The sequence below is a fragment of the Xiphophorus maculatus genome, chromosome 18 (assembly GCF_002775205.1).
Source record: "Xiphophorus maculatus strain JP 163 A chromosome 18, X_maculatus-5.0-male, whole genome shotgun sequence".
Classification (NCBI taxonomy): domain Eukaryota; kingdom Metazoa; phylum Chordata; class Actinopteri; order Cyprinodontiformes; family Poeciliidae; genus Xiphophorus; species Xiphophorus maculatus.
This window is the reverse complement of record NC_036460.1, coordinates 19,915,465-19,935,070: the sequence shown is the minus strand read 5'-3', so window position 1 is coordinate 19,935,070 and position 19,606 is coordinate 19,915,465. Positions and strand designations below refer to the sequence as shown.

General features: G+C 36.4%; 1 protein-coding gene across 2 annotated transcripts in view; it reads left to right on the top strand.

The window, feature by feature from the left end:
- Positions 1-1,527: 1,527 nt before the first annotated feature.
- Positions 1,528-19,606, top strand: part of LOC102223634 (solute carrier organic anion transporter family member 1C1-like) — a 34,534-nt gene continuing 16,455 nt past the window's right edge. For both annotated transcript variants that reach the window (XM_023351786.1, XM_005801036.2), the window contains exons 1-4: positions 1,528-1,928; positions 6,489-6,661; positions 13,763-13,904; positions 18,817-18,949. In XM_023351786.1, the coding sequence (XP_023207554.1) occupies positions 6,566-6,661; positions 13,763-13,904; positions 18,817-18,949 (371 nt within the window). In that variant the 5' untranslated portion in view covers positions 1,528-1,928; positions 6,489-6,565. The remainder of the gene's footprint in view (positions 1,929-6,488; positions 6,662-13,762; positions 13,905-18,816; positions 18,950-19,606) is intronic.

The window sequence follows — 19,606 nt, the reverse complement described above, 5'->3', positions numbered from 1 at the left end:
ATCCAACTGTTCCTCAACAGAGCAGAAATTATGTTGTCTTACGTAATAAATATGGGTCTCTAAAATATTAATTCTTGCACACATATTCAGACATATCACTTTTCCGTGAACAAGACTGTTGAAGATGGTTTCCATCTTGGCTTTAAATTCAACTAAAAAAATATTACTGTAATGTGTATGAAGCCCAGTTTGTTTTAATGCCACAGACCCATAATGCATTTTGATCGACAATCGTGCATAATCACTTGCTTGAATGCATCAAAGCATTCGTAACTTATGAATGAAAACGGCTTGTTTGACTCGCAGAAGTGACACAGTGATTCGAAGGCAGAACAAGTCGTTTTGAGAATTTCTATTCTGATCTGAGAAATGCACCACAGCAATTAAGAAAACCTTTAACATCTGGCCAGTACTGACCGGCAAATCAAGGACTTGACAGTGTGTCTGACTTGCCTGTTGTTTCACAGTTGCAGCGTTAATGCAATATGATGCGATGTAAAATACAGGTGCTTAGAGAACATGTGAGAGTTACTCAGTTGGCTGCCACGCCAGAGCAAAAAATAAAATGACCATCTTGACAGCCCACAGCACCACTTCTTTCAGAAACTACAGATGGAAGTATAAATAGAGACTAAAACAGTTTACAATTAAAAAGAAAAGTCCTAGAAAAGAAAAATCACATTTTTATTAACTTGTATTTTTTTTCTTATAATATTATGAAGAACATCACAGCAATTTAAATCGAGGATTTGTGACTGCATTGTGACAAAAAGAACAGTTTAGCAAGGCACTTCATGTATGAGAATATAAAGTTAAAGCCAGAAGTTTCCAGACACAGAATAAAAACACATATTCACATTTTGTTTATCTGACTGTCTGAAGTTAAATCAGAACAAACTCCTCCACTAGTTTTGGTGTTAGAATCACCAAAACTGTTTATATATGCTAAATACCACAATAATGAAAGGAGGAATAGTCAGAACTCAAGTGTATTTCACGGTAAGGTACAGGTGAGGATGGTTAGGGAGGGGCTTAAAAAATGACCACAGCTAATTATTGCAGAACTACAGTAAAAGGTGCCCTCTCAGGGTCTACATGTCTCCATAACAAGAATGTATTTTAAGGACTTTGAACAGATCTTTAACAAGCATGGGAGTTCTGGACGGTGGTGTGATCTCAATAGTTTGGTGCAACCCCAATAATTACTAAAAAAAGATATTTCTATGACAACACACTCACAGACACAAGGCCTACTTACTATTAAATTATTCCAACCATGGGAGGCAGAGCTCGAGCTAACAAACCTTGCCAATTAAGTCTCATGACGCCCTGTTCAATTACAGCGAAAAATAATAAAATAATAAAAAAAAAGGACACATTTTTTTCATTTTTAGAGCAACAATAAATACATTGTTATCTGACAAGAACTGCTATAAAACTGTGGAGGAGGGAAGGAAAATATGGGAGGAGGGAAAGCTGCATAAAAATTGGGTTAAGAAGTAGAAAAGAAAGAGAAAGAGAGGGAGAGAGGCGCTCTGATGAAGACTCCCGCCTCTCTGTCAAGGAAGGCTTGTTGTACCGAAGGCTGCTGGCTGCCAGCCTGCCCGTCTGCAAAATCAATGTGACTGCAGGGAGGCGGCGGGATCTCACCTGGAAGCGCGCATCTTATTTCTCCTGCCTGCATGTTCTACGGATGTGTGTCAGAAGGCTGGGGTTCCATTTCTTATTTTTCGGATTAGACGGCTCGGCCAAATACGAAATGTGCGAACACACATTTCGATCCTAACCGGCGCTTGTTGCAGCTGTCCTTCCACATGAGAAGTTTGACTGTAGCGGACTGAGCTGCTGAGGACGAGGAGGACTCTTTGACTGTTCGCTGCTTGGAAAATTCGTGCCGCTCAATCAAGCCGAAAATAAGGACACTGAAGGTGAGTGATTTTGTCTTTCCAGTTTATCGTCACCCTGCTCTTTAAAAGGAAAACGGAGCTGAAAAAATTAGGGAGTCGGAGCGTCTTTAATTAAAGATGGCAACAGGCAGGTTTTTTTTTTTTTTTTTTTTTTTTTTTTTTTTTTAGCCTGAAGCTTTTTCACACGTCTGACCTTGTTGCTCTCATTAACAGCTTATTTCTTGCTCTTCAGCAAACAACAACTTCGACAAAAACAGTTAAGAGATCAAGGTGAAGTAAGAGTAAGATTAAGGTGTTCTCCTTACATCTGAACTTAAGCCAAAAAGCATCCATAATCCTGCTTGATTTTGGTTTTGCAGATTTAGATCCGAAAATGTTATTGTATAATAATGTTGACCTTAGATATTGCTTATGAATTTGCTATCTATCTATCTATCTATCTATCTATCTATCTATCTATCTATCTATCTATCTATCTATCTATCTATCTATCTATCTATCTATCTATCTATCTATCTATCTATGAGTTTGCTGATCAATCAAACACAGTGAGTTAATGGTCATTAAATCAGGTAATGGTACTTTTGGTGATGCGGACAGATGGAAATTAGGCTGGGAATGAAATCAACATCTTCAGAAATGATGACATGTCTTACTGCACGTTTTTCTCCTTCCACTAAACCTTCCTTTACAATGTTTGAACACAGCAGTCAGTGAACAACCTTGAGAATTTCACACACATTTCTTTTTATTTTTTTACCTCTGTGGCTGTCCCGGTTATTTCTGCACGTTTTCTGTCACATGCAGTTTATATCCTTCACCTAAACTTCTTATTAGTAAGCTTGGATACTTGAATACTCTGAAAATCAAATTTCCTTGTGTCAGTTGAATCAATAGTTCTCCCCCTGTTTGTGTAGTTGCGTCATGGGTGAAGTTATGTTCATTTCAGTTTCTGACTTTTAGGTTTTTATTCGGTAATATATGGGCTATAATCATCAAAACTAAACTAAAACTTAAAAAGTTCAAATTTATTTAACCATCAAAATAACCAAGATTATATGATGTAAACCGTAGGCTATTTAATGTAAGATAAGTTAAAACTTTATGAATCCTCCAAAGGGAAAATTACAATTATATTTTGTCTTAGTTGCTCATCCCACTCAAGAAAGACTGATATATATTGACTCCTAAAATTGCTACAAGAAAAATAGCCACTTCTCCTAAGTCGCACAGAGTAATTAATTAATTAAAAAAGTTTAAAACAACTGCGACCGTGACAAGGACAGTAAGGGTTAAAGTTATCTTTCCACACAAAGTGAGGACATTAGATGAGGTAAAGCAACTCTCCAACGCTCACTGTTAAAAAACTATCAACTCTTAGTTTGTTTTCTTTTACCAGCACTTTTAAATATCAAGTTATTCTCTTTTTATGGTAATTTCTTTCAACTAGAGTTCAAAAGATTAGACTTTCACTATAACACAATAATGTTTAAAGCTGACATGAGTGGTGTTGGCATATTAGGCATGCTAACATCATTACAGATGTATAAAGAATTAGGTGCAACAAGCCGGTTGCACCTAATTTTATATAATATTTTTAAAGGAGGTGTACAATTGACCCTGGATTTTTGTGGGTTTTAGGGACCACAGCTGCTCTTAAAATGCAAGAATGCTTGAGAGCTGCTCTTAAGAGTTGCCTAGATAATATTTCTGACACTAAATATACCTTGACAGTGCTGGTCTGACCAGCACTGAATTGTTCTACACTGATACATGATTTCAAGCATAGTTTGAAATTCATTTATTGAACTCGTGGAAGCGCAGAAAGGAGCCTCAGTTTTCTCAAACCTCTTTCAGAAATCAGCCAAAAATCCTAATATTAAGTAGTTGGTGCTTTCCTTGGCACCGGGGCTCAGCGGACTACGGGAAGCTTGTCTGTATTGATTTAGACTCCTCCTGACAATAAAAGCAAGTGCTGGTGTGAGTAAGATCCTCAGTTGCAGAGTGCCTGTCGATTTTGTTCTTAAGAGGGATGGTACCTGGTAAGTATTTGTTCATGGGTTTGTTTCCAGCATTATGTTGTCTAAAATTGCAGTAACTTTATAAATACAGCTGAATCATGAGGATGTTACTTTAGGATGCTACGCAAGGCAGAATTCTGAGAAATTACAGCAGAGCGGTTATCAGTTCCAACGAGCAGAGATCTGAAGGCACGTTGTTTGGAGATATGGAACATACAGAGAAAGACTTAAGCCAGCAAATTGGTACTGAGAACGGAAGACAAGCAGAAAAAGCAATCAGTGACAAGCTGCAGCAGAAACATGTAGTGTTAATAAAAATGTTGTCAGCGTCTTTAAGGCGGCTCAAATAGCATGTGCAGTTGGGTCTTTGTGTTTCCATTTAAATGTGTGCTCAAAACAAGAATGAGTCATGTAATCATTGACAGAATGCAAGAAAATACATATATTTTGTGCTATTTTGTATTGCTTTAAATAGAACAGCTGAACCTGTTGCAGTTAGTGAGCCTCATTGGTTTGTTCACTATAAGACAGAGAAGAAAATCAGTTGAGAGAAACTGTAAATGTGGTGCATCATCCTAGCTCACCAATGTGACAACCTCACTTTTTCACATAATATGACTTTAGCTAATACGTGAAATAATATAAATGAGAGAGCTAAGAGATAATTTGTATACGGTGGGAGACAGAGGTAAAAAAAAATAAAATAGCGTTGAAAGAAAAGACAGGAGTTGTTAGTACAGTAAAATTATAAAGTAAAATTATAATACATATTGCTGCCATGTCTATGTGGAGTGGACTGGGATGGTGGAGTGGTTTTCCTTATACTGCAATTCCTTCAGCACAAAAATAATTTATTTGTTACACACCAACTTATCTACAAAAAAATAAAAAATAAAGTTTTTGGTTCAAACAGTTGTTAAATTAGAGCATCAACACATAATACAATATAATACAGTTTCAAAAAATTATTTAAATTTAACTTAAAGTGTACAAAGTCACACCACCAATGGTGCAATAGTTTAATTAATTATTACCAACTAACCTATAAAGACCAGCTTAACTCATGCTGGTCTTAGAATTCACATTGTGTTAGCAGAATGAGAATAATCTCACCAAAACCGTCACTTCTAAAATGAAAAGTTGAAAATGAAAAGAACCACGGTACTACTGACCCACTTAAAGTCCAAACCCTGATTGAAATGCTGTGGCAAGACATTAATAGAGCTGCGCAGAAAAGGAAAGACTGCAATGTTCAAGAAATGCTGTACAGAACAACTTCTGTGCAGAATGCATTTTCTTCAGACTAGAAAAATGAAAATAAATGACAAATCTGCTTCAGTTTTGACACTTGAGGTTAGGATTAACTTTTAACCAGATTATTTGTGTTTAAATGTTATTGTTTCTATCAATACTTATTTAAGCTTTATTTCCTACTTATTTTTTTCAGCTTAACATTGTGCTCAGAATAATGTCTGAAAATCTAGGTCAACTATTAGCTATGAAAAAGTTTCTGGATGATTTCTATTTGTTCTTGCCATCTTTTCTCCTGCTTTCATCCACTTAAATGTTGCTGACATTGACGTTGATGTGAGTGAAGCTTTATTTAGGGTGACACAATGATGCTTTCCTATGACTCTGAAGCACAGCATTGGCATGTCACAATTCCCTGGTGCTTGTGTGTTTTCAGACAGTCTGACAGAAATAACTGGGCCAAACCCACACTTCTAAATATTCTGTTATTATGTTTGTGGACCAAAAGGGCATATAGTACACTTTAACCTAGTATATTTCTTTACTTTGACCATTTCATGTTGAATCTAGTTCAGTTTTTGTTAAATAGTGCCAATTCACAACAATTATCATCTCAAGACACAGAGAAAAATCCTTTCAGTTCAATCACACGTACATTACAATTAATCCTAGTTATCATACAGTGCATTAAATTCAGTTTATTATTCAAATTAGCTTAAAACGTTTTCTGTTGCATTGAATCATTGACTTGCAGCATTCACTCCTCCTGGATGAAGAAATAGCAACAGTAAACAATTGATTGTGCTGTTTTGTTGACTTTGCAGCTATGTCACAGATATTTACCTTGTCAATCTCAAAAGTAAATGAAATCCCCTCTGACGTTGTTTATATTAGGTTTCAGTGCACTAAGGCTCTTAGGCTGAAGATTATGGTTTTACCAGACTTCATAGTCCTGGTTTAAGATTCATTATATTTGGTCTCATGATCTCAGTTACTGCCATGAACAATACAAGTAGGTACAGAGTTTGATTGGCTGGAATGTTCAGCTTACGGTGTTTGATATTGTAGCTTAAAATAGTTAACCTGAAACAAAAAGCTTTTGTTCTGAAAGCACAAGCACATCCTTCAGCCTGAATACAATGCTGACTTTTTACTTGTGACTGAAGCCTGAAGATATTCAGGACAAAACACTGGCAGTTTTTTCAATTTGTGTGTCAGTTTTCCTCTGTGCTGCCTCCTTTTATTTATTTATTTATTTTTTTCCTTTGCTGTGAGAAGTGGGTCACATGCTTGAATTATCCATTTGCAGGGTTGCATGCCTCAATACCAAGAATCTGCACCGAGCGAGAGACCTCTGCTAAGGAGACACAGAGACATATCTGGAGAATGGAGGACAGAAGCGAGGAAGACTGTGTTCAGGAGAACGGACGAAGTGACGAGACGAACAACAAACCCAGCGGCTCTCCATGCACCAGTCTGAAGGTACATGTGCTAATTTATCTTTCAGAATGCTAGGGTTAATGCTCTTTAGCCAGCATGTTTGGTGTGCTGATTTAAGTGTTATAGAGTCACATGCTTGTCTAGTAGCTATACATCTACATTTTTAGTAAATAACCTAATTACAGCAACTTTACAATAATATTCTTCTGGAAAAAAATGGTGATCAGTGGGATGCAGTTGTTATTTAAAATTTAATTTCTTAACAATGATACAATCTTTATAAAACATGAATTCTATTTTACTCAGTAATGTTTTGCTTTTTCATCTGACGTTTTTGACCTCTCACTCTTATGAAAAAAAACGTCAGATGAAAAAAAACTTGCCATCAGAGTTTGCAGTGTGTCATCATCACAGAGGTCAAAATAACATTTGTTGGCCAGTTCACAACGAGTAATTATCCTTTTCAGGTTAAGTCCTTAAAAACCACCTAAAATCTGTACAGCAGGCGAGACGTTTCCATGTAGAATACCTTGAAGAAAGAATCCAGAGGAGTGATTGAATTTAAGATCTACTCGTCTATCTAAGTGTACATTTTGATGTAGGAGCACTTAGATATGATTCACACTTTAATAGCTCCTAGAATCTTTTGGAACAATTGTGGTCTTGTTATTACTAGATATTTTTAGGCTATGAACAAAACACAGTTGGAGGCTGAAGGACAAAAACAAGCCGAAGAAAACTCTGCTCTGCTGCATGTGGCGCTCAAGTCAAATGCATTCTGGTTCAACTTCAATCTAATCCATTGAGGCATTGACAAAACCATCTGATAAAGAATAATTAGTGCTTTTACTTCATGTTGCTATTTGCACTTTATGTCTTTCCTCCACACCAGTAATGGCATGTTTTGCTAAACTGGTGCTTGTATTCACTTAACCTTGGTAGCTTTGGTTTCTACAGCAGTGAACACCAGCTATTTCCTGATCACAGCTCGGTATTAACACCCAACTTATGTGTCATTTGCAGTTGTAAGGATCATGGGCCATTTGGATTTGTAATAGTTCTCTACAAGAACCATTTCTCAATAGCTCAATTCCTTGAAATTGTTAATCTATCATAGACCTATTAAGCATAAAAAAAGCAATAAAATATGGACTAGGCTTACTCTGACCAATGCTTGTCAACATATCAAAAGTTGTCAATTCACTTCAATAAAGTGAACATATTGATACTGAATTTACATGAACTGACAAAAAGAGTGGGTCAGAGGTCCATTCACCAACTGTATGTTCTTCAGTACTATGCGTGGCTTTGCTTACACGTGGTACAAACTATCAGAAGTGCAAACAAATAAGTTTATTGCTGCAGCTTCAAGCATGATTTGCATGAAGCAGCAAATTGAGTTTGGCATGGTTCAGAGATCTTTGACTTCCCAGATAAGAATTTTTGGTGTTGGTGAGCTTTTTATTTAATTTTTCTGATCTGAATCTCAATAAATAAATAAATAAATAAATAAATAAATAAATAAATAAATAAAATACAAACTCAGAAAACACACTGAATGCATCTTCAGTGCGTAGTAGGAGTACTTTATAGAATCCTGCACAGGTTTTATTGAGCGAATGACTGGATTCATTCTGTGGATATCTGAAGTCATAGTGCATTAACATCAACCTCTCTCTTAAAATGACTCATAAGTTCCATGTGCACATTAAAACAGACCATTATCTTTGTCTACGAAGGTAATCTGGTTTGGGGACATTTATTTGACTGTTTTTTTTCAATGTGGATAAATGAGTGCATTGGACTAATCACCATGAGGATTAGACGTCATCATAGTTTCTTTTATTAGAGAGGCAGTGAAGCCACGTGGTTCAAAACAGCAAAGGGGAAATCCTCTGGCCTCTTATAGTTGTACCCTACTACAGTACGAACATTTCTCAGGGCTGCCTGATCAAATGTGAGCGTAATGAATGCAAAGTTTTGAGTTGGCTTCCAAACAAATTTGATCTTAGTAAGATGAAGCTTATGATGGTTGAAACTATTCTAACTCATGGGTGCCCTGTCGCTGCAAAACAAACATCTCCTTAATGATCTGCCCCTTCGTCTGTTGAAATGGAGATCTCGTCTTTGTGTCCGATAGTAAAAACCATTCAGAAATAGTATATTCTCCAGTCCCACTGTCCTGCAACTTTGGACACAACAACGCTCCAACTCCACTAAATTGAATGACTGGTTAATAATCATGCCTTTGCAAAACATGTTGGCTTGCCAAGGAGAAAATTTCAGTCATTTAGTTCAATATTTACGGTTGGAGGATAGTGGCCCTCTAGGACTGGAGTTTCAGACCTCTGATCTAAGCAGTAATGGTATGTTTTGAATAAAAAGTTACTGTATTACATGTTAAAAAAATCATTAAATTTGATCATTTTAATATTTTTTTTTAACTACAAACATGTTTTAAATGTTAACCATATTCTTGGCTGTGTATCTTTTCTGCAAGATTTACTCCATTATTCTCATCTAGCACTCATCAGCCTTTTATTCTCTATAAATTTTTGTAAAGAATAATGGCAATCTCCCAGTCTACCTCAGACTATTCCTCTTTGTCTTTTCTAACCAAGAGCTTCAAACACTCTTCTCAAAAGGTAAATAAATAGGGGAAAATGAACCGTTCTAGCAAAAGCCCTCTACAAGATCAATCCTTCTGGAAGATCTTTTTTTCCCCCCCGACATGAAAGTGATGTGAGACAATGGTGTTCAAGCAGCTTATCATAATACAGACTGTTGAGGCAGGACAGAGTTATTTCTTCTCAGAATTGTTTAGTTCCCCGAGTGACTGGGTGGGATATGGCACAGCTCGCTACAACTCTAATCCGGTACTCAGTATTATTCTCCGCTTTTGTTAATTCCACCAAATGGGTTAAAAACTATGGTGCCACAATGTCTCAGCGTGACCTCATTTTGCATTCATTTCTTGCAAAAGACAGAAACTGAGAAGTCTTTTTTTTCCTCTTTTAGATAGGGTTGTTTATCATGTATAGTTTGAAAATTTTCTTGCTTCTTTATGATCGTTAGTTAAAACTTTTGTTAATGCTTTGTAGGTTCACAATAAAAGAAACAGAACTGAATAAATAAGTTCTACTGGTGCTTGAACTGGAAAGATAATTTGGAATTATGATTTAGGAATAGATGGCTCCTTTAAATTTACAAGACTTATTTAAATTTTACTTTCACAATTTTTCAGTATGCAAAAATTGTGTATAATATCAGGTTGATTTAGAAAGTTTTAACAGTAGTCTTGTCAAGAGCGGTTCTTACTGGGAGTTACGATTCTAACATGGACATAAAGTGTTTTACAATGATAATCTAATCTGCTCTTGATGTTGCTGTGTCACATCTTTAATCCTTGATGATTGGTGTTTTTCACTGTGTTTGCAAAGAGCTGCCAGATGGTACAGCCACCCAACACAAATGGCTTTGACAAATAAAATGAATTGAATTCCAAACAGTCGTCTTTATCCTTTGAGTTGTTGTTTTTTTAGTTTTGATGTTCTGTGTTGTTCCATTTTCTTTCTTTGGACTGGTTCGGGGTCTGAACTCTAGATGAGGCTGATTGGTTTGGTGGGGTGAGCACTGTCATCTCGGGTTACAGGTCACCAAAGGTTACCAGGTTAAATCCTTCTCTTTCTGGACTTTGCATGTTAACATTTTGGCCGTCTCCATGCACTCGACTTACCACACGTGGTCCATAAACATGCATGTTAGGATTAGTGGTAATTACGAATTGGCCATGTTCAGCGGAAGTAGCTTGTGCAATTTGATCCATCAACCATTCTTCCTTACATTTCTAGTCATTCTCAAGTCAGACAGAACAATAGTTTTTTGTAATATCTAGTTAGATTAAAAGAAACTGTGTCAAAAACAAAATTACTCAAAGGCACGGCAAATAGGAAAGTACTGGCAGTTCTAGGATTTTATGTCTTTAAAAACACCCACCATAAGTTTCACATTGTCAAAAATGCTTTCCTAAAGTGTTAATACAACTTTAACTTTTAACATTTTGTTCTCATTGAGATCAGAGCAAACCTCTACCACATGTTTCATGTGTCCCCTACATAGCTTTTAGCAAACTGCAAATTGGCTTCTTTGGGCCTTTCTTTCAACAACAGCTTTCCTTTTACAACCTTTCACAACTGCCAGATTTATAGGGGCCAAATCTTAACACATTAGGCTAAGAGTTAAGATTACATACAGATGGACTTTTACATTAGGATTTTAGAGTTAAGTTGCCAAGTTAAATTGCAATTCAGAATTCTCTAATATTTATTTGTAAAACCTTGAAAAACTACGTATAATTTTCATTCCACTTCACAATCATTTATTACATTGCATTGATCGTTGTCAAATTCCAATAAAATGTATTAAACTTTGTGGTTGTAACAAAGTTTAATGCTTTAATCGATGCATTACACTTTTTCAAAGTTTGATACTTTGAAAATGTTCATGGAGTGAAAAGGTACAGTATTTAAAAAAAGAAAAAAAAATTAAACAGCATTTACTTGTTTTTTCCATGACCTGGATGTAGAGGATAATTCAACAACAGCTCGTCTGCTGAAGCACAAAGACACACAGTGGTGCAAACCATCAGCTAACTCAAGTAAATAGCATATTCTTAAAAACTGACTTAAAAGCCTAACTTATTGTAATGGTAAATGCTTATGCATGGAACGTGGGGTTGTCTTGACGCAAACAAACCACCTACTCTGGCTTGTCCTGTTAATTAGTTTCTTTCGCTTGTTTATTAGTTTGGAAAGACAGTAACAAAGGCCATTTTGATTCATTAGAAAATGCAATGTCTGGCATCAAAAGGGGAAACGAATGTATATGCATGCTTGTTAGGAACTCAGCCTCCCCAGGAAATGCACATGACAATGTAAAATAACTTTAGCCCCTGAGCCAATTGTGGTGGCCAGCGTGATCCGTTTACACTGATGCACTCTGTTCCACTTTAATCATGTAAATGAAAGCTATGTATGAGAATGTGCGCCGCTAAGACCATTTTTTTTCTTTCACAGCCTGCTAAGGTTACATGTGAAGAGTGTTGAATATATGAAAACAAGTTCTACTCTGGGTATTTTTTTCCTCTTTGTAATTTGTTTAATGTGGTTACAAGACAACTAATTCCATAGTCAGCTGATTCCAGTTCAGTAGCAGCTGAAAGGGACTGGGCTGTTAGTTTTTATGACTTTGGAAATAACTTTGTGAATTTAACGTGTACTTTACAATGATATGCTGTCTCATAAGAGAAGATCAGCTATCTATATGGTCAGACCGTATCTATCTGATCATGTGATGTGACTCTCGTGTGCAGGGTTTCTCTTGGGGTGTAAGTTGAGTGGAATACATTGTAAGGAAAACAACCAAAGCCAAAAAATGTTCCTTTCTAGCTCACAGGCAGATGGGCTGAGATTAGACACAGATTAAAGGCAACATAAAGGTTGTTCTTTTGTCCAAACTCCATTTTAAGAAGTTAAACACTGTTTTTTTCGCAGTGGCTTCTCTTCACTTTAGACGACTAAAGACTGAAAAACACAAATGTAGACAAGCTTGAATAACAAAAAGGAAGAATGGATCTCACTATGTTGAACAATACTTTTCTATTAAAACTAGTTGTGTTATTTTGTTGTTGTTGATTTGCTCTGCTAATGACATAAGTGACACACACCAATGGGAATGCTGTAATAGTTCCCTATGAAATCCTTTCATATTTTTTTATTTCCACTCTGTATGTCTATTTTTTTGAATTCCACTTTTTCCATTGTAACTATATTTTTTACTTAAAAAGTCTGTGGAATAATACAAAATAGTTCAAGAAATCAACAGACCTGCTTTTATGTGCAAAACAAAGAATATCAAATTTTTCACTCTGCGAAAGGAAATTGTTTTTTTTGGTAAACATATTTAATAGTTGGACTGAATACCATAGGATGCCTCAAAAAGAAAACATAAAACCTTCAAATAGTACAACCTGGTGACAAACCTGCATAATCAGGGCCTATGTTCATTTTTAGTGTTGCTTCATCTGTCAAAGACATATTTAATAAAGTCCATGCTAGCTTGTGACAACCCCACCTCTGCTTTCACCTCCCTTTCCCCTTTTTGTCCAAGCTGAAGAAGAGTAAAACAAGGACCAGATTACTCATTTGATCTAAACACATAAACTTACTGCAGCTTTACACTGTGTGCTGACACAGTTCACTCTTTACCATTTTTTACTTTTCCCAATGGTGTTGTTTTACACTTACCTTTTTTTATTAGCTGGCTGGCTGTGATTGATGACTCATACAGACCACATGTTAGGTAGGAATTAGCACATGACTTGGTCTCATTTTGCACCTGCTTTAACAAAAAACAGATATGCAATGTAATAATCTACTTACTAGATTATCACAGAAATTGTGTAATAATCTACTAATAGTCTACTTTGCAGGTTTATGAGCTACACTTAACAGAAAGAAAATGGGGTTAGGTAGGGATGAAGTGCCAATACCACCGAGTCCTAAGTTTCATCAAACCTTGAACCTGCTTGATTGTGACTGTCCAGATAAGAGTTCTGACTTCACAGACAAATTAAGCACACCACGCAATATTGGAAAAGGTCCTTAGTTTTCTATTATTACAAAAAAAAACACCAATAACCTAAAGGATCAAGCTTCAAAGCAAAAAAAATCATTGGAAACTTAGTTCAAAATAAACTCACTTGACAACATTGTCAAAAACAAAGCAGTAAACCATAATCTAAAGAATTGCATTACTGTGTGTCTAGTGCGCACAATATTTCAGCTATTTGCCCTAAAAATTCAGAACAAAAGAGGTAATAGACTTTACATTTGGGGGTATTTAAAGCCATATTCTTTTAAAGACCATATTGAAAATAAACTGTAAACACACTTAAGTAGCCTAGACATTTGTGCCTTAAAACGGGACATTTTTTCCAATTGTTCAAAGATTATGAACTTAGTCAAAGCTGTTGCCATTGGCATTGCGCCCAATCCACAAAACTGCCACTGTTCTAATAGCAAAATCCATTTTTTGTTCTTGTAAATATTTTCTCTTATTTCCTCCTCTCATTCAATTCTCCAGATGTTTCTGGTAGCATTGTCATTCGCCTATTTTGCCAAGGCGCTGTCGGGGAGCTACATGAAGAGCACAATAACCCAGCTGGAAAGACGCTTTGACATCCCCAGCTACCTAATAGGAGTCATTGATGGGAGCTTTGAGATAGGTGAGTGGGCTTGTCTGTCACTGGTGTTATTTTGTTGTTAAGGTTTTGTACGACCATATTCCAAATCTATTTTTCTTGCTGTTATTTCTGCTAAAAATATGAATGGGTTATTCAGATATGTAGACCGCAGATAAAGGATTAATGAGATTTCCAAGAAAAAGACACACTGGTGTGTTTGTGCGTGGTGAGTCAGAGTCTCAAACAAGGACATAACAAAGATATCAAAGATGTGGCCAGCCATAGCCTAGAATCTGTAAGATGATTCTTTCAACATAACTCCCTTATGTTATTAATTTAACGTCTTGTCCACACTCCTCTTCCCCCCCCCCAGTGATGCTATTTGGCGCGGACAGATCAGCTGACATTTACAAGCTTTGATTTTGACATGCAAATCACCTTCTCTCACATTTATCATTTCACTGCAGTGAGAACATCAGCGGGGGGTTTTCAAATAAACATCACATCTATTCAGGGCCAAAATAGAGGTACAAACACATGGAAATAGATAAGATTGTCTAAATTGTTGGCCTGTTTGAACGTATCACAGATGGATTATGTTTTGGTAAATGTTCAATGACTTTCACAACAAGAAAATGCCACTCAGAGATGTGATTTTGAAACTCTGTTGTAATGCACTGACAATCCAGCTTGAACTGGACTGATCCCCAAGGAACCAGGTTATGACGGGTTTTGAAGCTTTGAGGGCAAACTCAAGAAAAATTCCAGTTTGAAAGCTTTGCAAAGATATAAAAAAAGTTGGAAATAACAGCATTTTTAGGGCTCTTTGTTAGTTTATTTTTATAGGCATAAGTGTCAAGTATAAACAAACACCAACCACTTAAAAATGTACAGCTTGTACTGACATGCAATGCCTGTGCCTAGATGGAGTTTTGTTAGACAGTGAAGGTTTGAAATGCAAATCAAAAATAGAATAAAAACACAACACAGTGTAGAACCAGACCAGACCATTCAATACACACTTTTCAGTGTGACTATCAAAAGAAAAATTGTGGCTATCATTCATCACTACATATGTGGTCATTCTTAAGAAACTACTTCAGTTTTAATTTGACAGAATTATACCAAATGAAGCCTAGGCGCAAATTCAAACTGGAAGACTCTTTTATCCCCACTGGGACCCGTTAATTGAAGCGACCTGCCCACAATCGTCGACCTATCAACGCCGGACCAAGCCACGTCACGTCCAATCATCGACCAAGTCCCAGCTGATAAAGACCTTCATTCATGGCGTCCTTCGCTCTCCAGCCGAGCTCAACCCACCACCACCCCTTCTCCTCCATTCGCCCGGTCCTGAGGCCCGCACCCTTCTTCAACCTCCACCACCAGTGCCGGGCCCTGGGGGATGACGTTCCTAACAGCATCGGGGATGCTCATCCGAAGCCTATCGCTAACGCTGCGATAACCGTTATCCCCAGCCGGAGCCCGAGCGCCAAAGACTTTAAATTCTGTTTGTCAATAAACTCTTCTAATTGTCTTCTTATCTCCGTCTGAGTCTCTCCAGATTGAAATCTAATTTTCATATTAACTTAAGTCCTAAATTTGTATGCACGTGTCAAATTTTCTAAGAATCCAAGTTGACGCCAACAAATCTTTTTTTAAGGTTTTTTGAGACAGGAGTGAATTTATTTGCATTACTAATCAGGGAATGGACAGAAAAAGAAGGGGGAGACACAAAGCAAAGGCCTCAGGGTCCTGAATCGAACTCCCAATGGCTTGTTGAAGACTTATGGCTTGTTTATGTGAGGCGCTCGCTCTAGCTCTGCACAGCACGCCGCCACCTGTTCATACTTGTTTGACAATTTGCCTTTTAATCTTTGGATTTAAATCAATGCTGTAACTCAGTTACAGCAGTAAAAGCTAACTTAGTTTTTTTAACCATTCAAAATAAGACAGGAAATTTCAAGCCTTGCTACAGCAAACTCTAAGTGCCGAGACAATTGTGATGAAACCGAAGCAATCTTCCCACCAGATATATTAGCCATGTCATTGGCATTCAACGGAAAAATGTACTAGGACACAAATATAATACAATTGTTTTACATGCAAACTGAAAAAAATGTGGCAGATACTGAGTCTTGAGAAATACAATTATAAAATGTTCTTATGACAAAACATAGTTTAGAAGGTATAAAGTAGACCACTTAAATTTGTCTTAGAAAATTTATTCTTGATCACTAGAATAACATTGTATTGTGTCTGTCTAATGACTTTTTACTATACAAACATATTGCTCCATATTGCTTCTTTCCCTTTATTAAGTGGAGCAATCTTATGGGAGAAGTTGTCATATTTTGATTTTTGTTGTCATTTTAAAAAGGAAAGAAAAAATGACATGCCTTTATATCCTTTAGAATCTGCATATCCTATTTTTGTCATCTGTTGAAAATAAAATTAATTAGAACGTTATGCACTTTTGTATCAAGTTTTGTGTAAACTGAAACAGCAACGACTTTGTGAACCCAAGGCCCATTTTCTGTTTCCTTACCCGTTCACTGCTAAAGTTAATCCAGTCTGTAATATAGTCTTGTGCAAACTTATCCTGTTTACACTTTAACATGATTGTGAGAGGTTTTACCATTGTGTTATTTTGTTTCTCAGAAATCATATTCTTATTATGGTGGGGAGTCAAAATCTGGGTCAAGGAAGATTAGTCATCTATCAATGGCTCTAACATAACAATCTAGAGCTCTAGTAGCACTACAGGCATGGAAAGTGGTACTTTTTCCCTCTATGCTCATCTGCAAAAGAAAAGGTTGATGATAGCACATCAGATTAACTCGTAGCTGAATGTCTCTATTCCCTTTACCTCCATCGCTCCGTCTCTCGTGAAAACAACTTCTCATGTGGCCTAGGCAACAAGCTTTTTCCATAGGATTATTGCCATGGCAACATGGAGGCAGAGCAGGGCAGGCAGAAGAGAAACGGAAAGAAAATCTTAAGAAAGACTAGAGGTGAATCAAACAGCGAGCCAAAACCAGGAATGCTTTTGGAGACAGAGTGAAGATTCGTAATGAGAAATTACAATCGTGACACTAATTGCATCTGCCACATGAGCTCAAGTAACAAGTTTATTTTTTATAGTTAACAAAAAATGTGACTTTTTACATGTAATTTTTGACTTAATATTTTCCTAAATCAAATTGTATATTCCCCAGGATTTTAAGGTTCCTAATGCCCTGAACTTCTAAACACATGCATCACTGATAGAAATGTTGTAGGAATATAATGCTGTCTAAATGGGTTAGATTGTGTGATGGAAGTTTATCTTTCTACACTACCTTTCTATCATTTACCACAGGGAGCTTACATGTCAGAAAACCTAGACAGAGTGAATTTTAAAATGATAAAACTTTGATGTCTGCTTTTGATTTTCTAAAACTATTTATAGATTTAAGACATCACTTGTGAGAACGAGAACGTCTTCCCAAATCATCAACATAAAGTTGCTGTCAGTTTGAAAAATATGCCTAACAGCCAACCTACTACATATATATTACACAATTTAATGCCTTTGGGATGTGTATGAATGGCTGTTTGGCAAGTAAATCCACTCTTGTTTTGCATTAATCCAGTTCTTATCTCCAGGACAAATATTTAGAGCCACTATGAAACTCCTCAGTTCTGAGCTTTTTGTTTTTAATGCCAACTTGGCTCAGTACTGGCTTCTCAGTCATCTGTCATTTCAGTTTGAAATATTTCCAAACAAAAAAAAATTGTTAACCACACTATTGTGTAAAAATGTGAAGATGGACACAAATCTGATAAAATTTGCCTATTTCAGTTCTGAAAATTGTTTTAATCATAACTATTGATAACATACAAGCATTATATTTTATGTCAAATCCCCTGAGTTTTGGTGATCTGCTCAAATGATCTGCACAACTGATACACAAAGTAAGATACAACCTGCTGCTTACAAGAAAAAAGGAAGGGATGTCAGACAGAGGTGGAGGCAATACTCTCAGAAAAAGTAAGAAAACTCAAAGGTGCTAAAGCAACTGTAGGTTTGCGATGAAAAATCAGACAGAATCCAGAAATTGTGGCGCTCTGAATTTTTTTCTTTATGCAGTTCTTCAAACATTTCATTCCAGTTCACAGCATAACATGCATTCAAACAACAGGAGGGAGAGTCTCTCTCTGATCTAAACCACCTGGCTTTTAAAGCATTGGCTCCTACCAGGACTAATTAAGGGGTGGAGACAACATTACATTTCCATATAGAAAAAACATTTGTGCTAAACTATATTCCTAGAAAATATTTACATAATTACAACTATCTAACAACTTCACAACTCACAAAAACAGTCTGGGCCCAAACAAAATCCAAAAACACATCTCCCCTCCCTCTCAAACAATGGATTTTCCCAATGAGGCTGATTGAAAACACCAGGTCCTCATCAGCACTGCTCATGGGCCCACTTCCATGGCAACACATGACCAGGTGACCTCAGAGAGAAGAGAATGATTAAAACAAAATGTTAAATAAAGCAAGTTACTTCCTCCAAACAAAAGCAATACATTTACCAGATAAATTAGAATATAGGAGGTACAAAAAACAGAACCGGTTGGGGGTAAATTCCTCACAGCAACTATGAAACACAGCACAACTACAGTATGTGTGTGTTCTGAGTTTCTGTGGGATTGTCTCAGTGTAGAAACATGGGAATGTCCAAACATCAAAAAGAAGGTTTGAAAATATGTAGCTAAAATATTAATTTACCTGAGGGCAGCCCGATCTATTCTTTGAACATGTTTGTATCTGCTGCACTGTATGTATGCGTACAGTGACCATTTACTGTAGTGACCATTTACTGTTCACTCTTGCTGTATTTGTGCTATTGCCACCCAGCATGAACATTTTTAAATGGTGATACTGGTTTAATCTCCACAGGTAATCTGCTGGTGATAGCTTTTGTCAGTTACTTCGGGGCGAAGCTTCATAGACCAAAGATAATATCTTTGGGATGCTTATTGATGTCTTTTGGGACCTTCATCATTGCTCTGCCCCACTTCATCATTGGACGGTAAGTAAAGAAACTTTTATTATTCTTTGTCAGATGTGAATGCAGAAATCCACAACCTTCTCACCTTGTTATTCTATTGGTGGGGAAGTTCTTGTTTTTACAGTTGTTTCTGTCATTTCCTCTGGCTTGTTAGTTTATAAAAGAGTGATAATCAGCTGGCAGCCAAGTAAATCTCACCAGCTCTTTGCATCTGAGCTGATCAAGTGTAGCATAATATGCAAATGTACAAATATGCAAATCTGACGTGACACAAATACTAAAGTTTGGCAGAAAACTACCAAAGGAGCACTTTCTTGTTGGCATTAATACTTTGTAACTCATAACTTGGATGTTAGTACTTCATTTCCATTAAAAAGCTGCAGTACATAATACGTTTAAGCACTTCTGTTATATTATTATTTATTATTAATTATAACTTGTCTAAAGTCACAAAATAGTTGCATTTAAATTTTTTCAATTAAAAATAAAAAAAAGGTTTTTTTTGTTTTTTTTATGAATGGTAAACAAGAAGGAAAAAAAAAGATATCCAAACAAAACCAGAAAAAATCAAAATTTCTTAGCCATTCATGTTTAGCAGAAGTTGAAATAAATAACAAGGTCATCTTTTAATTATTCATGCAAAATTTGTGGATTACTTTTATTAAAAAACTTGCAGCA